At 43.7% G+C, this 12,727-nt stretch overlaps 1 protein-coding gene across 9 annotated transcripts in view; it reads right to left on the reverse strand.

Moving 5' to 3' along the window:
• LOC135919974 (homeobox protein PKNOX2-like) overlaps positions 1-12,727 on the reverse strand; it is a 48,113-nt gene that overhangs the window by 19,525 nt on the left and 15,861 nt on the right. For 8 of the 9 annotated variants that reach the window (XM_065453998.1, XM_065454000.1, XM_065453995.1 and 5 more), the window contains exons 6-8: positions 8,104-8,211; positions 5,837-5,951; positions 3,720-3,853 (exon numbers count right to left, since the gene is read on the reverse strand). In XM_065453998.1, coding sequence (XP_065310070.1) covers positions 3,720-3,853; positions 5,837-5,951; positions 8,104-8,211 — 357 coding nt within the window. The remainder of the gene's footprint in view (positions 1-3,719; positions 3,854-5,836; positions 5,952-8,103; positions 8,212-12,727) is intronic. The other variant, XM_065454003.1, reaches the window with a different exon arrangement.

The following is a 12,727-nucleotide window of genomic DNA, read 5'->3' on the forward strand; positions in this document are numbered from 1 at the left end:
ATCAGTTGCGACGGCTACCCATTTGTTCTCAGCGAGGATGACGTGGGAAAGGGACCGAGGGGGTCTAATCCAACACGAAAAAACGGTTCCACAGGGACGGCGATCGGCTGGAGATGACCGGAAGGTAGCACCTGATGCGTTTTCCGACGCTGGCAAGGATCACAGGCAGCAACATAGCGTCGGACGGAGCGAGCAAGACCAGGCCAATAGAAGCGGCGGCGGACGCGGTCGTACGTGCGGGTTACGCCAAGATGTCCTGCAGTGGGTGCGTCATGCATCTGAAAGAGCACAGTCTGTCGTAGATGTTGTGGCACGACAAGAAGATCAGGGCCGTCAGGGAGGAAGCTCCTTCGGTACAGAATGCCGCCCTGGAGGACATATCGGCGAACGGATACGTCGGTAGGTGCAGAGCGCAAACGCTCGATGAGTACTCGCAGCGATAGGTCTCGGTACTGCTCATCGGCGATGTTAGCGAAGGCAGAAACAGAGAAAATGCCGTCGGCGGTACTACTGTCGGCGTCGTCAGGCTCGTCTACTGGGTAGCGAGACAGGCAGTCAGCGTCCTTGTGAAGTCGGCCAGATTTGTAGGTGACAGAGAACGAATATTCTTGGAGGCGTAAGGCCCAGCGACCAAGTCATCCTGAAGGGTCTTTCAATGAGCATAACCGACAAAGCGCGTGATGGTCTGTGATAACGGAAAAGGGTCGGCCATATAAGTATGGGCGGAACTTCGCAACCGCCCAAACTAGGGCCAGACACTCACGCTCAGTGATGGAATAGTTGCGCTCCGCGGGCGAGAGGAGCCTGCTGGCGTAAGCGATAACACGGTCGTGGCCACGCTGGCGTTGTGCCAGTACTGCGCCAATTCCGTGACCGCTGGCATCAGTACGGACTTCGGTAGGCGCAGAAGGATCGAAGTGGGCCAGAACGGGGGGCGTTGTGAGAAGATCGATGAGAAGCGAGAATGCAGAGGCCTCGTTATCGCCCCACTGGAAAGGGGCGTCTTTTTTCAAAAGCTCGGTTAGTGGCCGTGCTATGGCTGCGAAATTTTGGACGAAACGGCGGAAGTACGAGCATAGGCCGATGAAGCTGCGCACATCCTTGACACACTTCGGAACAGGGAAGTGGGTAACAGCATGGATCTTGCCTGGGTCCGGTTGCACTCCGTTCGCGTCAACGAGATGTCCAAGGACGGTAATCTGGTGACGGCCGAATTGGCACTTCGATGCGTTGAGTTGCAGACCGGCTCGCCGAAAAACGTCCAGGACTGCTGAGAGGCGCTCGAGGTGCGTAGCGAATGTTGGGGAGAATACTATAACGTCGTCCAAGTAGCACAGGCACGTGGACCATTTGAAACCGTGAAGAAGGGAGTCCATCATGCGTTCAAAAGTGGCAGGAGCGTTACATAGGCCGAACGGCATCACCGTGAATTGATAAAGACCGTCGGGTGTTACAAAGGCAGTCTTCTCGCGGTCGAGATCGTCCACGGCAATCTGCCAATAGCCGGAGCGAAGGTCAATAGAGGAGAAATAGAGAGCACCGTGGAGGCAGTCAAGGGCGTCATCAATCCGAGGTAGGGGATACACGTCCTTTTTGGTAACCCTGTTAAGGTGCCGATAATCCACGCAAAAGCGCCATGAGCCATCCTTCTTTTTTACCAGCACAACCGGTGACGCCCATGGACTACATGACGGTTCAATAATGTTCTTGGCAAGCATTTTGCGAACTTCGGTGTGAATCACGTGACGCTCAGCCGGTGATACTCGATACGGGCGGCGATGAATAGGAGAGGCATATCGTGTATTTTAAAAATAAAACGTCAGTTAACATCCCACTTAACACTTTGGCAAGAATCGTTTATGCGTTGTGCACATGTAACAAATAGCCACCCAGCAGAATATTCAATGTGCCGAACACTCCTGCCACTAGTACACTTGACTGGTTTTTCCTTCCAAGAGTGGCTTTTAGTGTGCTACCTTAAGTGGGTTCAGCAGCAGCCCTAACTGCAGAAAGGGCTGCCGCCACTAGCTCTGCATCCAGTGAAAAACCCAAGCATCGTGAGCCAACCAACAGAAAACTCCTCACTTACAATAAAGGCACAGTGTTACAAAACTTCACAGCAGAGCCTTCCACACAGGGATTTCCCTACTACACACAGGCAAAACAATTGATGTCACGTCCAACAAAACAGAAGCAACTGTGGATTTCACTTCTTCTGGGCATGGAGTCTCTTACAACACTACCAAGAGGAAAACCTAGCCCCACTGTTTATGCCAGTTCCCAACCACAAGAGTATGGAACGTTCAGCTTGTCTTGAACGTGGCTTGGCCCAAAGCCCCTTCGTACATGTTTACGCCGACCAAGTTAACTACCACCAACATTCTCTCAGCTTCTGGTGTCAAGCAAAACTTATGTCATGTCAACTTATGGTTCCGAGTAGAAATGACAGCGTCTGCCATCTGCTACTACTGTGCAAAGCTTAGAGCATGCAGCAACACTGAAAGTGGAAACTCAGGAAGGGGTAATCATCAAAGCAGAAGTACTGGAACTGGAAATCCTGGAATCAGAAATTGCAGAGGAGTAGCTGATGCAAGTGACACATCAAGAAATGGCGGCATATATCAAGGGTTGGCATTACTTAGCAAAAGCAGTAGTGGCGCGTAGATGGAAGGGCTTTGGCCTGGCCTAAAGCATGGTCACAGCATGGTCGTGGCAGTGCAACTGAAGCTTCTTTTGGAAACTGAATCTATGTAACATGTCTTAATTCCCCCAGACTACTTCTTGCATTACCACTTGCTCACATATAACGAGCAAACAAAACAAAATGCGACTGAAAGCAGAGCACAAAGAGCACAGACCTTCTCTTCCTTGCAGTAACATGCTGGTGATCTAGTCCACATTCAATATATCGCTGCATACCATAGAGTTAGTGATTATGTTTTAGTAACAAGCTCTCGCGCAATAAAATGGAAAAAGAAAGCCTTTTGCAGACTGTTTCAGCAAAGGCTAAACCTTGTGGCAGGCAGAATGATAATAGCCAGGTGCATCTTCAAGGTGACCTGGCTCCCTGACAAAGTCTCTACTTCCTGGCTCCCTATGCATGCAACAGCCCCGGCAGCATTGCTTTCTTGCTCTAGTTATTTGCAAGAAGCTCTAAGCCTTGAAAGGCAAGTAAACATGTCCACTCATACATGCACATACACACACACACACACACACACACAAAAAAAAAAAAAAAAACGGAAGGTTATTCAACCTGTAGTTGACGTCAATCAAAGACAATGTCTTCCTGAGCGAGTTGGGAGTGAGAATGGGGTGTATGAGCCATAGAATTTATTCTAAGGCCCGCAGTATCTCAAACGACTTTGTCTTTGACCACAGGCTCAGTGTCTCAAGAACAGTATCTCAAAAACCCTAGCTGTCACTAAGGAAGAATGCGGGAACGCTCCCTCGATTACCGGTACCGATACACCTTTAACGGATCTATCTTCGTGATCGGTGCACATTTTTAGACTGCACTATACCCGGGATCAGCCCACGAAAGAGGCTAGAAATATAGTCGATACAGAAAAGTGGGGTTAACTCACCAAGACAGACATTACCTTTAAAAATGCTACCCAGGAATCTATTGCAGAGACATAAATTAGACATAAATTATACAATGAAAAGAGAGTGAAAGAAGTAAACGGTCCGTAGGAAACAAGACACATGAAACTGACCACTATGTGCTGGAACAGCCAAGAGCGCATGATGCTGGTTGCCTGCTTTGGCAGCACTCCGCGCTTCTGTTTTTTCTTCGAGCCCAGGAGGTCCTCCTCTTCATCATCACCACTCACTGAGAGAGCCCTCGGAGCTGCGTGAAGTTGGGGGATTTCACAATTTTGAGCAGGTGTTAGCACTTCATCATAGACAACCTGAACATGCCTCTAACATGGTTGCTGGCTTGAAAAAAAATGTAATAGCATGGCTTTATATGGCATGTTGTGAGAATTAAGAGTGTTCTTAGTTGCATTTAAGTAAGAGATTATTTTACTTTGCGATTGAGATCTGAAATACTTTTAGCACTAAAGCAAAGGATAGAAACTTTAGGATAAATTCATTACACAATAAAGAACCTAGATGATGTAAAGCTTTAAAAATTCCAACTGCAACACTGGAATGCATATTGCACTACTTTACCGCAGGACAATATTAATACAATTCAGTGTAGCTGTGCTTCCTTTATTAAAAAATGGCACACTATTATGATTTCTAATTCATTCATAAGCTCTCCGAACATGTTCTAATGAGCAATGCTTTACCACCTAGAATTGCAGTATCAATATTTCTCACACTTTAACAGACCATCTTTTTACAATATACAGCCCTCTGGCATTTCGATCAATAATAAAAAAGCCTAAATTGCAGCTGCAAGCTAACAGCTGATAACTCAAATTTAACTGTATTTTCTAACTGATTTCAGATTGCATGAGAAAATGACGACAAACACCTCGGTGCGTTTGCTACATCTCTTTGCAAAAAATGAAAAAAATTGTAAGGCATGGTCTCGGGTGTGTAAATTTTCGAGTATGTTCAATGGCAAATACACTATACCATGTCGCGTCCCTGAATCAAATAGCAGCAATTCAAAATTTCAGGTCATCCTTCACATAGTGTCCAAATAATCTGCACAAACTTGAGGATGACTGGCAGGCATATTTGAAACAAATGGTCATTGTTTTCCAGCTTGATTGTTAATCACTAGACTAAGAATATGGAGCCGGCTTGCAATATCATAAAGCTATTCAAAATGTTTGCATCATGTTGCCAGTGAAACTATATGATTCAGTGCCATCACTTGTCGAGAGACATTCAACTCTTTTCACAATTGCCATTTGCCACATCCTTATCACACCCTAATGCTCCAGACACCACAGGCGTTTCAACTGCTACAACACATACCGATGGCCATTTTCTTTGTTGATAATGTTGAAAATATCTCCAATGTTGTGCAACGTAATGTGCAATGCAAAACCTAAGACGAGTATCTTGTCAATGCACTCAGAGAGCTATGAATAATAACAGGCAAGTAATTTCTGCCATTGAATTAGGCACTTCCACTGGCTTGGTTCACTGGTGCCCAGTGATTGTGATACTACAAAAGTGGCCGATCAAGCATATCTCCGGTGATCTCACATTGTTTAGGAACAGCAAAAGCAAAGCAAAACAGCTCCGAAATATCACTTTAGAATCATACCTGACCAAGCAAACTGACAACAGCCCAGTCAAAGCAATGTGCATGGCAATCACTTCTATCTAGCATGCAAGCATGACTCATAAAAGTCTTATGACATGCACCAATGGTTTACACAAATCAGTACAGTAATAAAGGCAATAACACGCAAAGAAGCCAACAAGAAAAAATATAGGCAATTATTTCACAGAAAGTTAACCACAAAAATCTGAGAACGCTGAGGTTCCCGAGCAGAATCCAAAACTTGCGCACTATATCTGCCACTGCAACCCATTCAGTAACACTATTACAAAAGAATCACAATACAGCTCTTCACTCACAAATTCCACAACATGAACTAGTAACACGAAGGTGGAACATCTTCAGTTATAACCTAACACAGGGCTACACCATAAGCATATCCATTTAGCTACAAGGAAAAAGGTATTGTAAACAGTTCAATGAAAAAAGAATGAGCAGTACACTGTTGCTTCAGTAGTTTTATTTTAACATGTGTCAATTGGCTCAAAAATTCACACATTGGATGCATGCACAGAAAATATCTCAGTATAGGACTTTTTTTTTTTTTTTTCCTAGATGCAGGTTGAGATCTCCGAAACTAACCGAGGTTAGAGACTCGATGGTCTTGGTTAGAAGCGGAGAGGTTTGCACCAATCTGAGACAATGGTGTCCCACCGTGGATTGATGCTATCACAGGCAGAGTTGCACTTGTTTGGATCTGAAATAAAGATGAGCCTTGAGGCATGGACTTTAACAGCAATGCCGCTTAGGCATAAAATGGAAGTTTGTAACAACAATTTCAAAATATTAAGGTTATAAAGCAAACAGTTGGTATGCTACTGGCCACAATAAACTAGCACTCTAAATTTACTATTTAAATGTTGAGCACTACATTGCAGGAGCACAGATGTCACAATTTTGTGTGCAATACAATATCCACAATTCATAATGGTAATTTTTTTTAAAGTATGGTGGCAGAGATCACTACATATTTGTAGCATAAAAGTTGGAAACCAAAACTGCGTGTTATATTTATAACATGGTAAATGTATCCATGTTAGCTGGGACACCCTGTATATCCATGTAGACACAAACATGCAAGCTGAATTTCTGATATCTATAGTCCTAGGAATTTGTGATACCTAAAGGTGAAACACTTTATGATACACTATGACATCCTTGCAGCGAAGCACATAAGGTTAGCAGTTTAATAAAGCACACATAGATGGCATAGTAGCTTGACTGCTGCAGTACTAATGGTTAGAACAGCTGAAGTGAGCTTTGCCCATGCTACTGCACAGTCTTGATGAGGTTAATTGGAACCTTCAGTTCACTCTGCCTGATACCAGCATACAAATGGAAATTCACATTTGGAAGATGGTGCGATTAAGATTATATGTGCAATGGTAAATGACATGAAACATGCAAATCAAGCCTTGGCTGCACATATCAGAGAGGGCCCAGCCGATGCACAATGTGAGGCGTGATGTAGAAAGATAATTGGAAGATAGCAAACAGGATGACATACATCACTGAGCAGCAAGTGATTTAATTCTTGAAAGCTGGAGATATACCTTTCCTTTAAGTGAAGAAGATCTGCTTTATTGCACTGCTGCAAGCAAATGCCGAGGGTAGGTGCCTTTGTTTTCATTTTATTCTCACTCAAGCAAGTGTACACAGCAATTCAGATGGATTATGGCGCAGCACGATCACTAGAATGACAGATATTCTATTTCTTTTCCGAGGAATGCAATTGACACCATACTTCTGACTCAGTACCGCCTCGTAGATGACAAAAACACCAAATATTCCCTATGTGTCCAGACTTTAATAGTGCTTTCTGATCGCCACCCACTGCAAGATGGATTCTATTCATTCTAGTTACTGTTCACCGATGCTCTATATGGTTTTTTGTGTGTCATATTCGCATACTTGCCTTTTAATGTTCCTTCATCAGCTTACTTTTATTTTATATACTAATTACAGTTAAATGTACATCTGCCAATTTCTTTAATAAAATCAGCCGTTAGTGCTGTGTGCCATTTCAGTGCCACCCTCCATGTTTCTGCACTGTTTTCATTTCAAAATGCAGACACCTTTATGCTCCTCAAGCATGGAGCCCTTTGTTGGTCACGTAACTGATCTAACACAAGCATTTCTCATCTATGAAGCATGGAGAATTGACTGGTATGATTAATATTATGAAAGCTACAGTACCACAATAGGCTATTAAAGAATGCAATGCAATTTCAGACTAGTAGATATAATTAGTACACTTGCTGAGATGGCTGTAGGGAGCACCAATTAATCGGTTGCCAGCAGCTCAACTGCTACCTGAGGGCACACAACATGCAAGTTTCGACAATGAATAATGTGAATCCCAGCCAAACTACACTCACATGTTACTTTCCTTTCAATTATCACCTGTCAGCCCGCATATCACTTATAACATCAGATAGCTCACTGACTGCATCCTCTAACATATATAGATGGCTTACCATGACATCAGTAAAGGTCCCATGCTTACTATTACTCTCAATAAGTCTCAAACTATTAGCAGCTGCATAGATTGCTTTCTACTTGAAATTAATGAGGCTCCATCACAATTCAAGTATTGTGACGAGAGAAACTGACTGCTTCTGTAAGTTCCTTGAGCAGTGATGCAGCGCAGGAAAAAAATCTATGCTTTCATTCTATGAGACTGATGTGCACCCAATAAAAGCCCATAGAGTACAGAGTGAAACTGATGCCAGCTCAACTAAATGATGGATATCCGCCACTCCGACTAGCTGGCACTGGTAACTCAGCAATGTTTTTGATGGGGACAAGCTAGCTGCCTGGACCCCTGCCTTGGCCCTTGTGACCCCTACCTGAATGGGCTGTGCCACGAACCCAGCCGTGGTCTGCACAACTTGGAACACTGTTCCCCCCGAGACCACCTGCCCAGAGCTCAGAGCAGAAGACGAGAGGCAGTTGCCCTGCACCACCACCAGAGGCAGGAAAAAAAAAAGCAGAGGCGGATGAGTTGGCAACACGCAGCAGCCGCACTGAAAGAGAGGACCACCTCCCCTTTTTTTTCATGACGCTGTTAAAATCAAGCACTCCCACCACCCATGGAACAAGCCAAAAGGCCAAAAATGGACTTGGCTTTCTTCATGAACCTCTAGAAAGATGCTATCACCTGAATTTTTATGCTTGAGTTTCAGAGGTGAAACAGGCGTTATATGTAGTGTATTCTCACCAAGGCTAATTACCTGCACCGAAGGTCAAGGCTAATGACATCAAGTGTCCAAAATGGTTCCAATATTTGTCACTAGTATTGAAGTTGCTACCGTATATGTGGAACTTGCACCAAATGTATTGATTAGATACTGTAAGTTGATTAAGTATGATGTCCATCATAAAAATGCCCATTCAAGTTTTATCAATGATACCTATTTAAGCTGCAATGTTGTGGTTGCTTTATACTAAATGGTGCAATTTATACTTGAGCTGGCAAATGCTGTGTACCTTAAAGCAAATAAGTTCCCAGAAATTCTCCCAGATCAGCCATATCATTGAAGCTAGTGCCATAAAATCTGTGTGAAGTGGACCACTCAAATGAAATGATACCTCAATGCCTCGAACATTTAAAGGGACACTAAAGAGGAATATCAAATAGTATTAGTAAATTACATTTCTGAAATAGCAAAGTGGTCACTCTTAGCATGAGAGAAGGCATGGTAAACCAAAAAAGGTAAAAAAAAAAAAGAGAGAGAGAGATGGATGGCCACACTGCTACAAAGCACAAACTCACCGTCACATTATGTGTTTTGACAATGTCTATTTGGCCCCGGTTATTTGTTGTTTCGTAGTAAAGAAAGAGTGAATTTCATAATAAAGGAACAAGAGACTCAATGTAACAAGCTTCAAGAACATTTCCTGCACCCAAACGATGCAACTGTGAGCAAATAGTTTGAAATAGCTGATATCCCACTGACGCGCCAATGCTTAGGTTACTACTTGGGGGGTGAGGAAAAAAAAGAAAGAGAAAAACCTAGGACCTAAATTACTCATAATATGCATCATCACAAAGTCAGCATTCAAATGGAAAAACGCATTAATGAACCAATGTATATATACCAACGACGGGATCAGTGATCACGCATCAAAAATAAGAGAAATTCCTTCTAAAGGTGACATACTACAGTTAAACCTCGATATAACGAACTTCCAATATAATGAAATTCCCTACACAGCCAAGTATTTACCTTTTATTACTTCTTGCCTACAGTAAGTTGAAATGGCCATGGATGCAGATGGTCAAATGGTTAAATTGCACCTGCTTGCAAACGAACAACTCTCAAATCATTTGGTGCATGACAAAAGCGACTGCCGAAGCAGAGCAGCGTCATGTTCAGTATAAAGTCAGCATGTAACAAGATCCTATCGCATGCGGTGCACTTTATGCTTTAGGTGCAAGTGAACATGTGCAAGGGTGAGCTGTCATGATTCAGTTTCGGTGTGGCCGGTGATGTGTACCAGAAAGCTGAAGGGAAGAAGGAAGAAGTTGTGTGGGTGGCTGTCACCGTTTTCGATCAGACGCTTAGGGCTTCGGACCCCATGTGCTGGGCAGTCACACTATGCGGGTGCCGCCAGCACCGCAACGGTCCCATACGTCTGCCAAAACCCTGCGAGAAGTTTCCATCGCAAGCATCTATGATGTGCCTACCGTATTTACTCGCATAATGATCGCACTCGCGTAATGATCGCACCCCTAAAATTTGTCGTCAAAATTCGATTTTTTTTATTTCCCGCGTAATGATCGCACCCCGAACTTGCCGCAGCGATATGTCGTGTGCTAAGTCTAGCGAATAATGATCGCGCTTACCACCTGTCGAATGCTACGCGAACGACTCTTCAAGACAAGCCAAGCGGCCTGCACGCACTAAACATTCTTAAGTAGATGCCTCATTTCATTACTTTCATCACTTTCCGCACTTCCATGACAAAATGAGGTACAACCAAACTTGCCTTTATTATGGGTTGGCTTTATAATGGCTGATGTCAACAAAAACAATAGAGGCGCATTTCGATTCTTTTCATCTGCTTTTGCACTCGTGAGCACGCAACAAATCGCGCGCGGCAATGATAGTAGCCACGTTTACTCTGATACGTTAAAAGTGTGCCCTATTCATACGCCGACGCTTGTAACACAGCTAAGATATTCGCCCACCCTTAGCGGAAAGAAATGAAGACAGATGCCGCAGTTTCCGCAGCATGCCCGTCATGTGTTTCTGTCACTGGCAGCTAAGCGCGCCCACCTATTACTGTCCCCTCAAAGTGGACATGGCTACGTTATTGCCGCAAACTTGCCGATATTAACGATATTATTTATCACTAATACGGAAGAAACTGTTTCAATGCACGTAATGTACTCACGAGAAGAAAAAAAAATCGCGTTCGGCGCGTTCGGCTCGCTCCGCTAGCCGCCATTTTTGTTTTGGTGTCCCGCACCCGCAATCTCGCATCCCGCAGCAAACGCGGACGAAAAAAAAAATTTTTTTTTTCCCGGGAAATTTAACCCGCGTAATGATCGCACCCCTGAATTTGCTTCAATTTTTCTGACAAAAAAAGTGCGATCATTATGCGAGTAAATACGGTACTTGCAATTTCTGGAAGAAAAACAACGTGGTGCCCGGCGCCTGTGTTTGTCACAACGGCATGAGTGAGTAATCGACAACTTTGCAAGCTTTCCATGTTCAGTTAGGGTGCGCTGTGCCATGTAAAGACACTACAGATGAAGAACATCTTTAGTGTTGTCCTGATACTAACATAATTGCTTTGGTTGTTGAGTGAGGTGCTCAGGTCATTTGCCTCTTTCATTTATATGTGTGCACATGTGCTTGTGCCCTGTCCGCTGTCATAAAGCAGTTTTCTATGTGTATTGTCTTTGCCACTGCACGTCTGAGATTCTGGCTCCATACTCCCTATCACAGAGCCCAGAACGATAGTGGCGCAGTTTGATGAGAGCTGTCTTTCCACACAAGAAAAGGGAAAGTGGGGAGGGGAGCGAGCTCATGGTGGGACAAAAGGACAGGGGATGTTGGGTGCAGGATGACGTGCACACATTTTTTTTCTAGCAAGGCCCTGGCTGTGCATTACTGTCAACATGGCTGAGCGTGTAGGCAGCCAGTGCGAGCTGAGATGGCGTGGCAATGTACACTGTCTTCTTGTGCTGAAGTGCTGGAGGTTGCGTAATCTGGAGTTTGGGAGGTGCGTTGAAGTGACGCAGACAAAGCATCTGATCCCTGCCAGTGTTGCCATTTTAGCTATTTTGTCGCTAGATTTAGCGACTGTCTTGTCTGTTTAAAAACAAATTTTATAATTTAGCAACCGACACCATTATTTAACGTGACATTTTAGCATCTTCAAGGTTAGGAAAGTTGCTTTGAAAATAGCCCTCTAGGACTCACTTTATTCAAAAAGCAACATGTGAGTGGTTGAAATTGGCTGTATGAGGTGTGGGCTCTGAGACCATGATGAATCAATGGTTGTCTTCACAGAATTAACAGTGTTCACAATATGCATTTTTCTTTTTAATTTTTTTTAGAAAACCGATTTGAATGGGTCATAACAGTCCGGGTCCCACACTTTTACTAAATACATTCAATTGGCAGACATTTATAAACTTCATTGTGTGATTTAGACTGAGCAGGTGAATAATAATATAGACTGACTGTATAAAGGCGCACACATAGGAGTGGCTGGGCTCGTTCATGTGAGCCTTAACACACTGCTTCCTTATCGCATGCGTTTTAGACAAATCAGTACTGAGAAAAGCTCTCAGGAACCAAGGAACGGAAGTGCAGTATCTGACCTACATAAAGGTAACTTACTGTCATTGCCACGTTAACATGCGACCTTACGCGTCTTGCAAACTTTTACTGTCCTTTCAGCAGCGACTATAAAATTTTCAAGGATATAGTGGACCAAGTGCCTTTGTGAGCTTAGAAAATCAGATTGCTTGTGTCGTTTTGAACCGTGCTGCACTTGGCACTTGACAATCTGAGAGCAAATGCCAAATTTCGGCTGCCATAGTCTGTAGTCACGTAGGCCTAAGTATACTACTAAAGTAAAAATCACCTCGACACTGCTGGTAAATTTCCTTTTTATTTTTCACTCACGTGAACCCTAGACAAATGTGAGACATTTAGGCAAATTACTACACCATGCTAACATTATTATAGTGTTCCAAGTTACCTAAAGTTTACTCTAAAGATTGAGCAACAAGTTTAACAACATTGCAGCAAGATTTAGCAGAAATTTAACAACTCTTTTGTCTCACTTTGGCAACACGCAGTAAAAAATTATCACAACACTGCTTCCCCCTGCCAGCCCTTTTCATGATAGAGTCATTCTAGCGCAGGCAACACTATCAGCCACAGGGGTGGAGTGGACGTGAAAGCCTGACTGGCTTCACTTCGTGCCACCGATGTGAAGATATTGTGAACA

This window comes from Dermacentor albipictus, chromosome 4 (genome assembly GCF_038994185.2).
Source record: "Dermacentor albipictus isolate Rhodes 1998 colony chromosome 4, USDA_Dalb.pri_finalv2, whole genome shotgun sequence".
Taxonomy (NCBI): Eukaryota; Metazoa; Arthropoda; class Arachnida; order Ixodida; family Ixodidae; genus Dermacentor; species Dermacentor albipictus.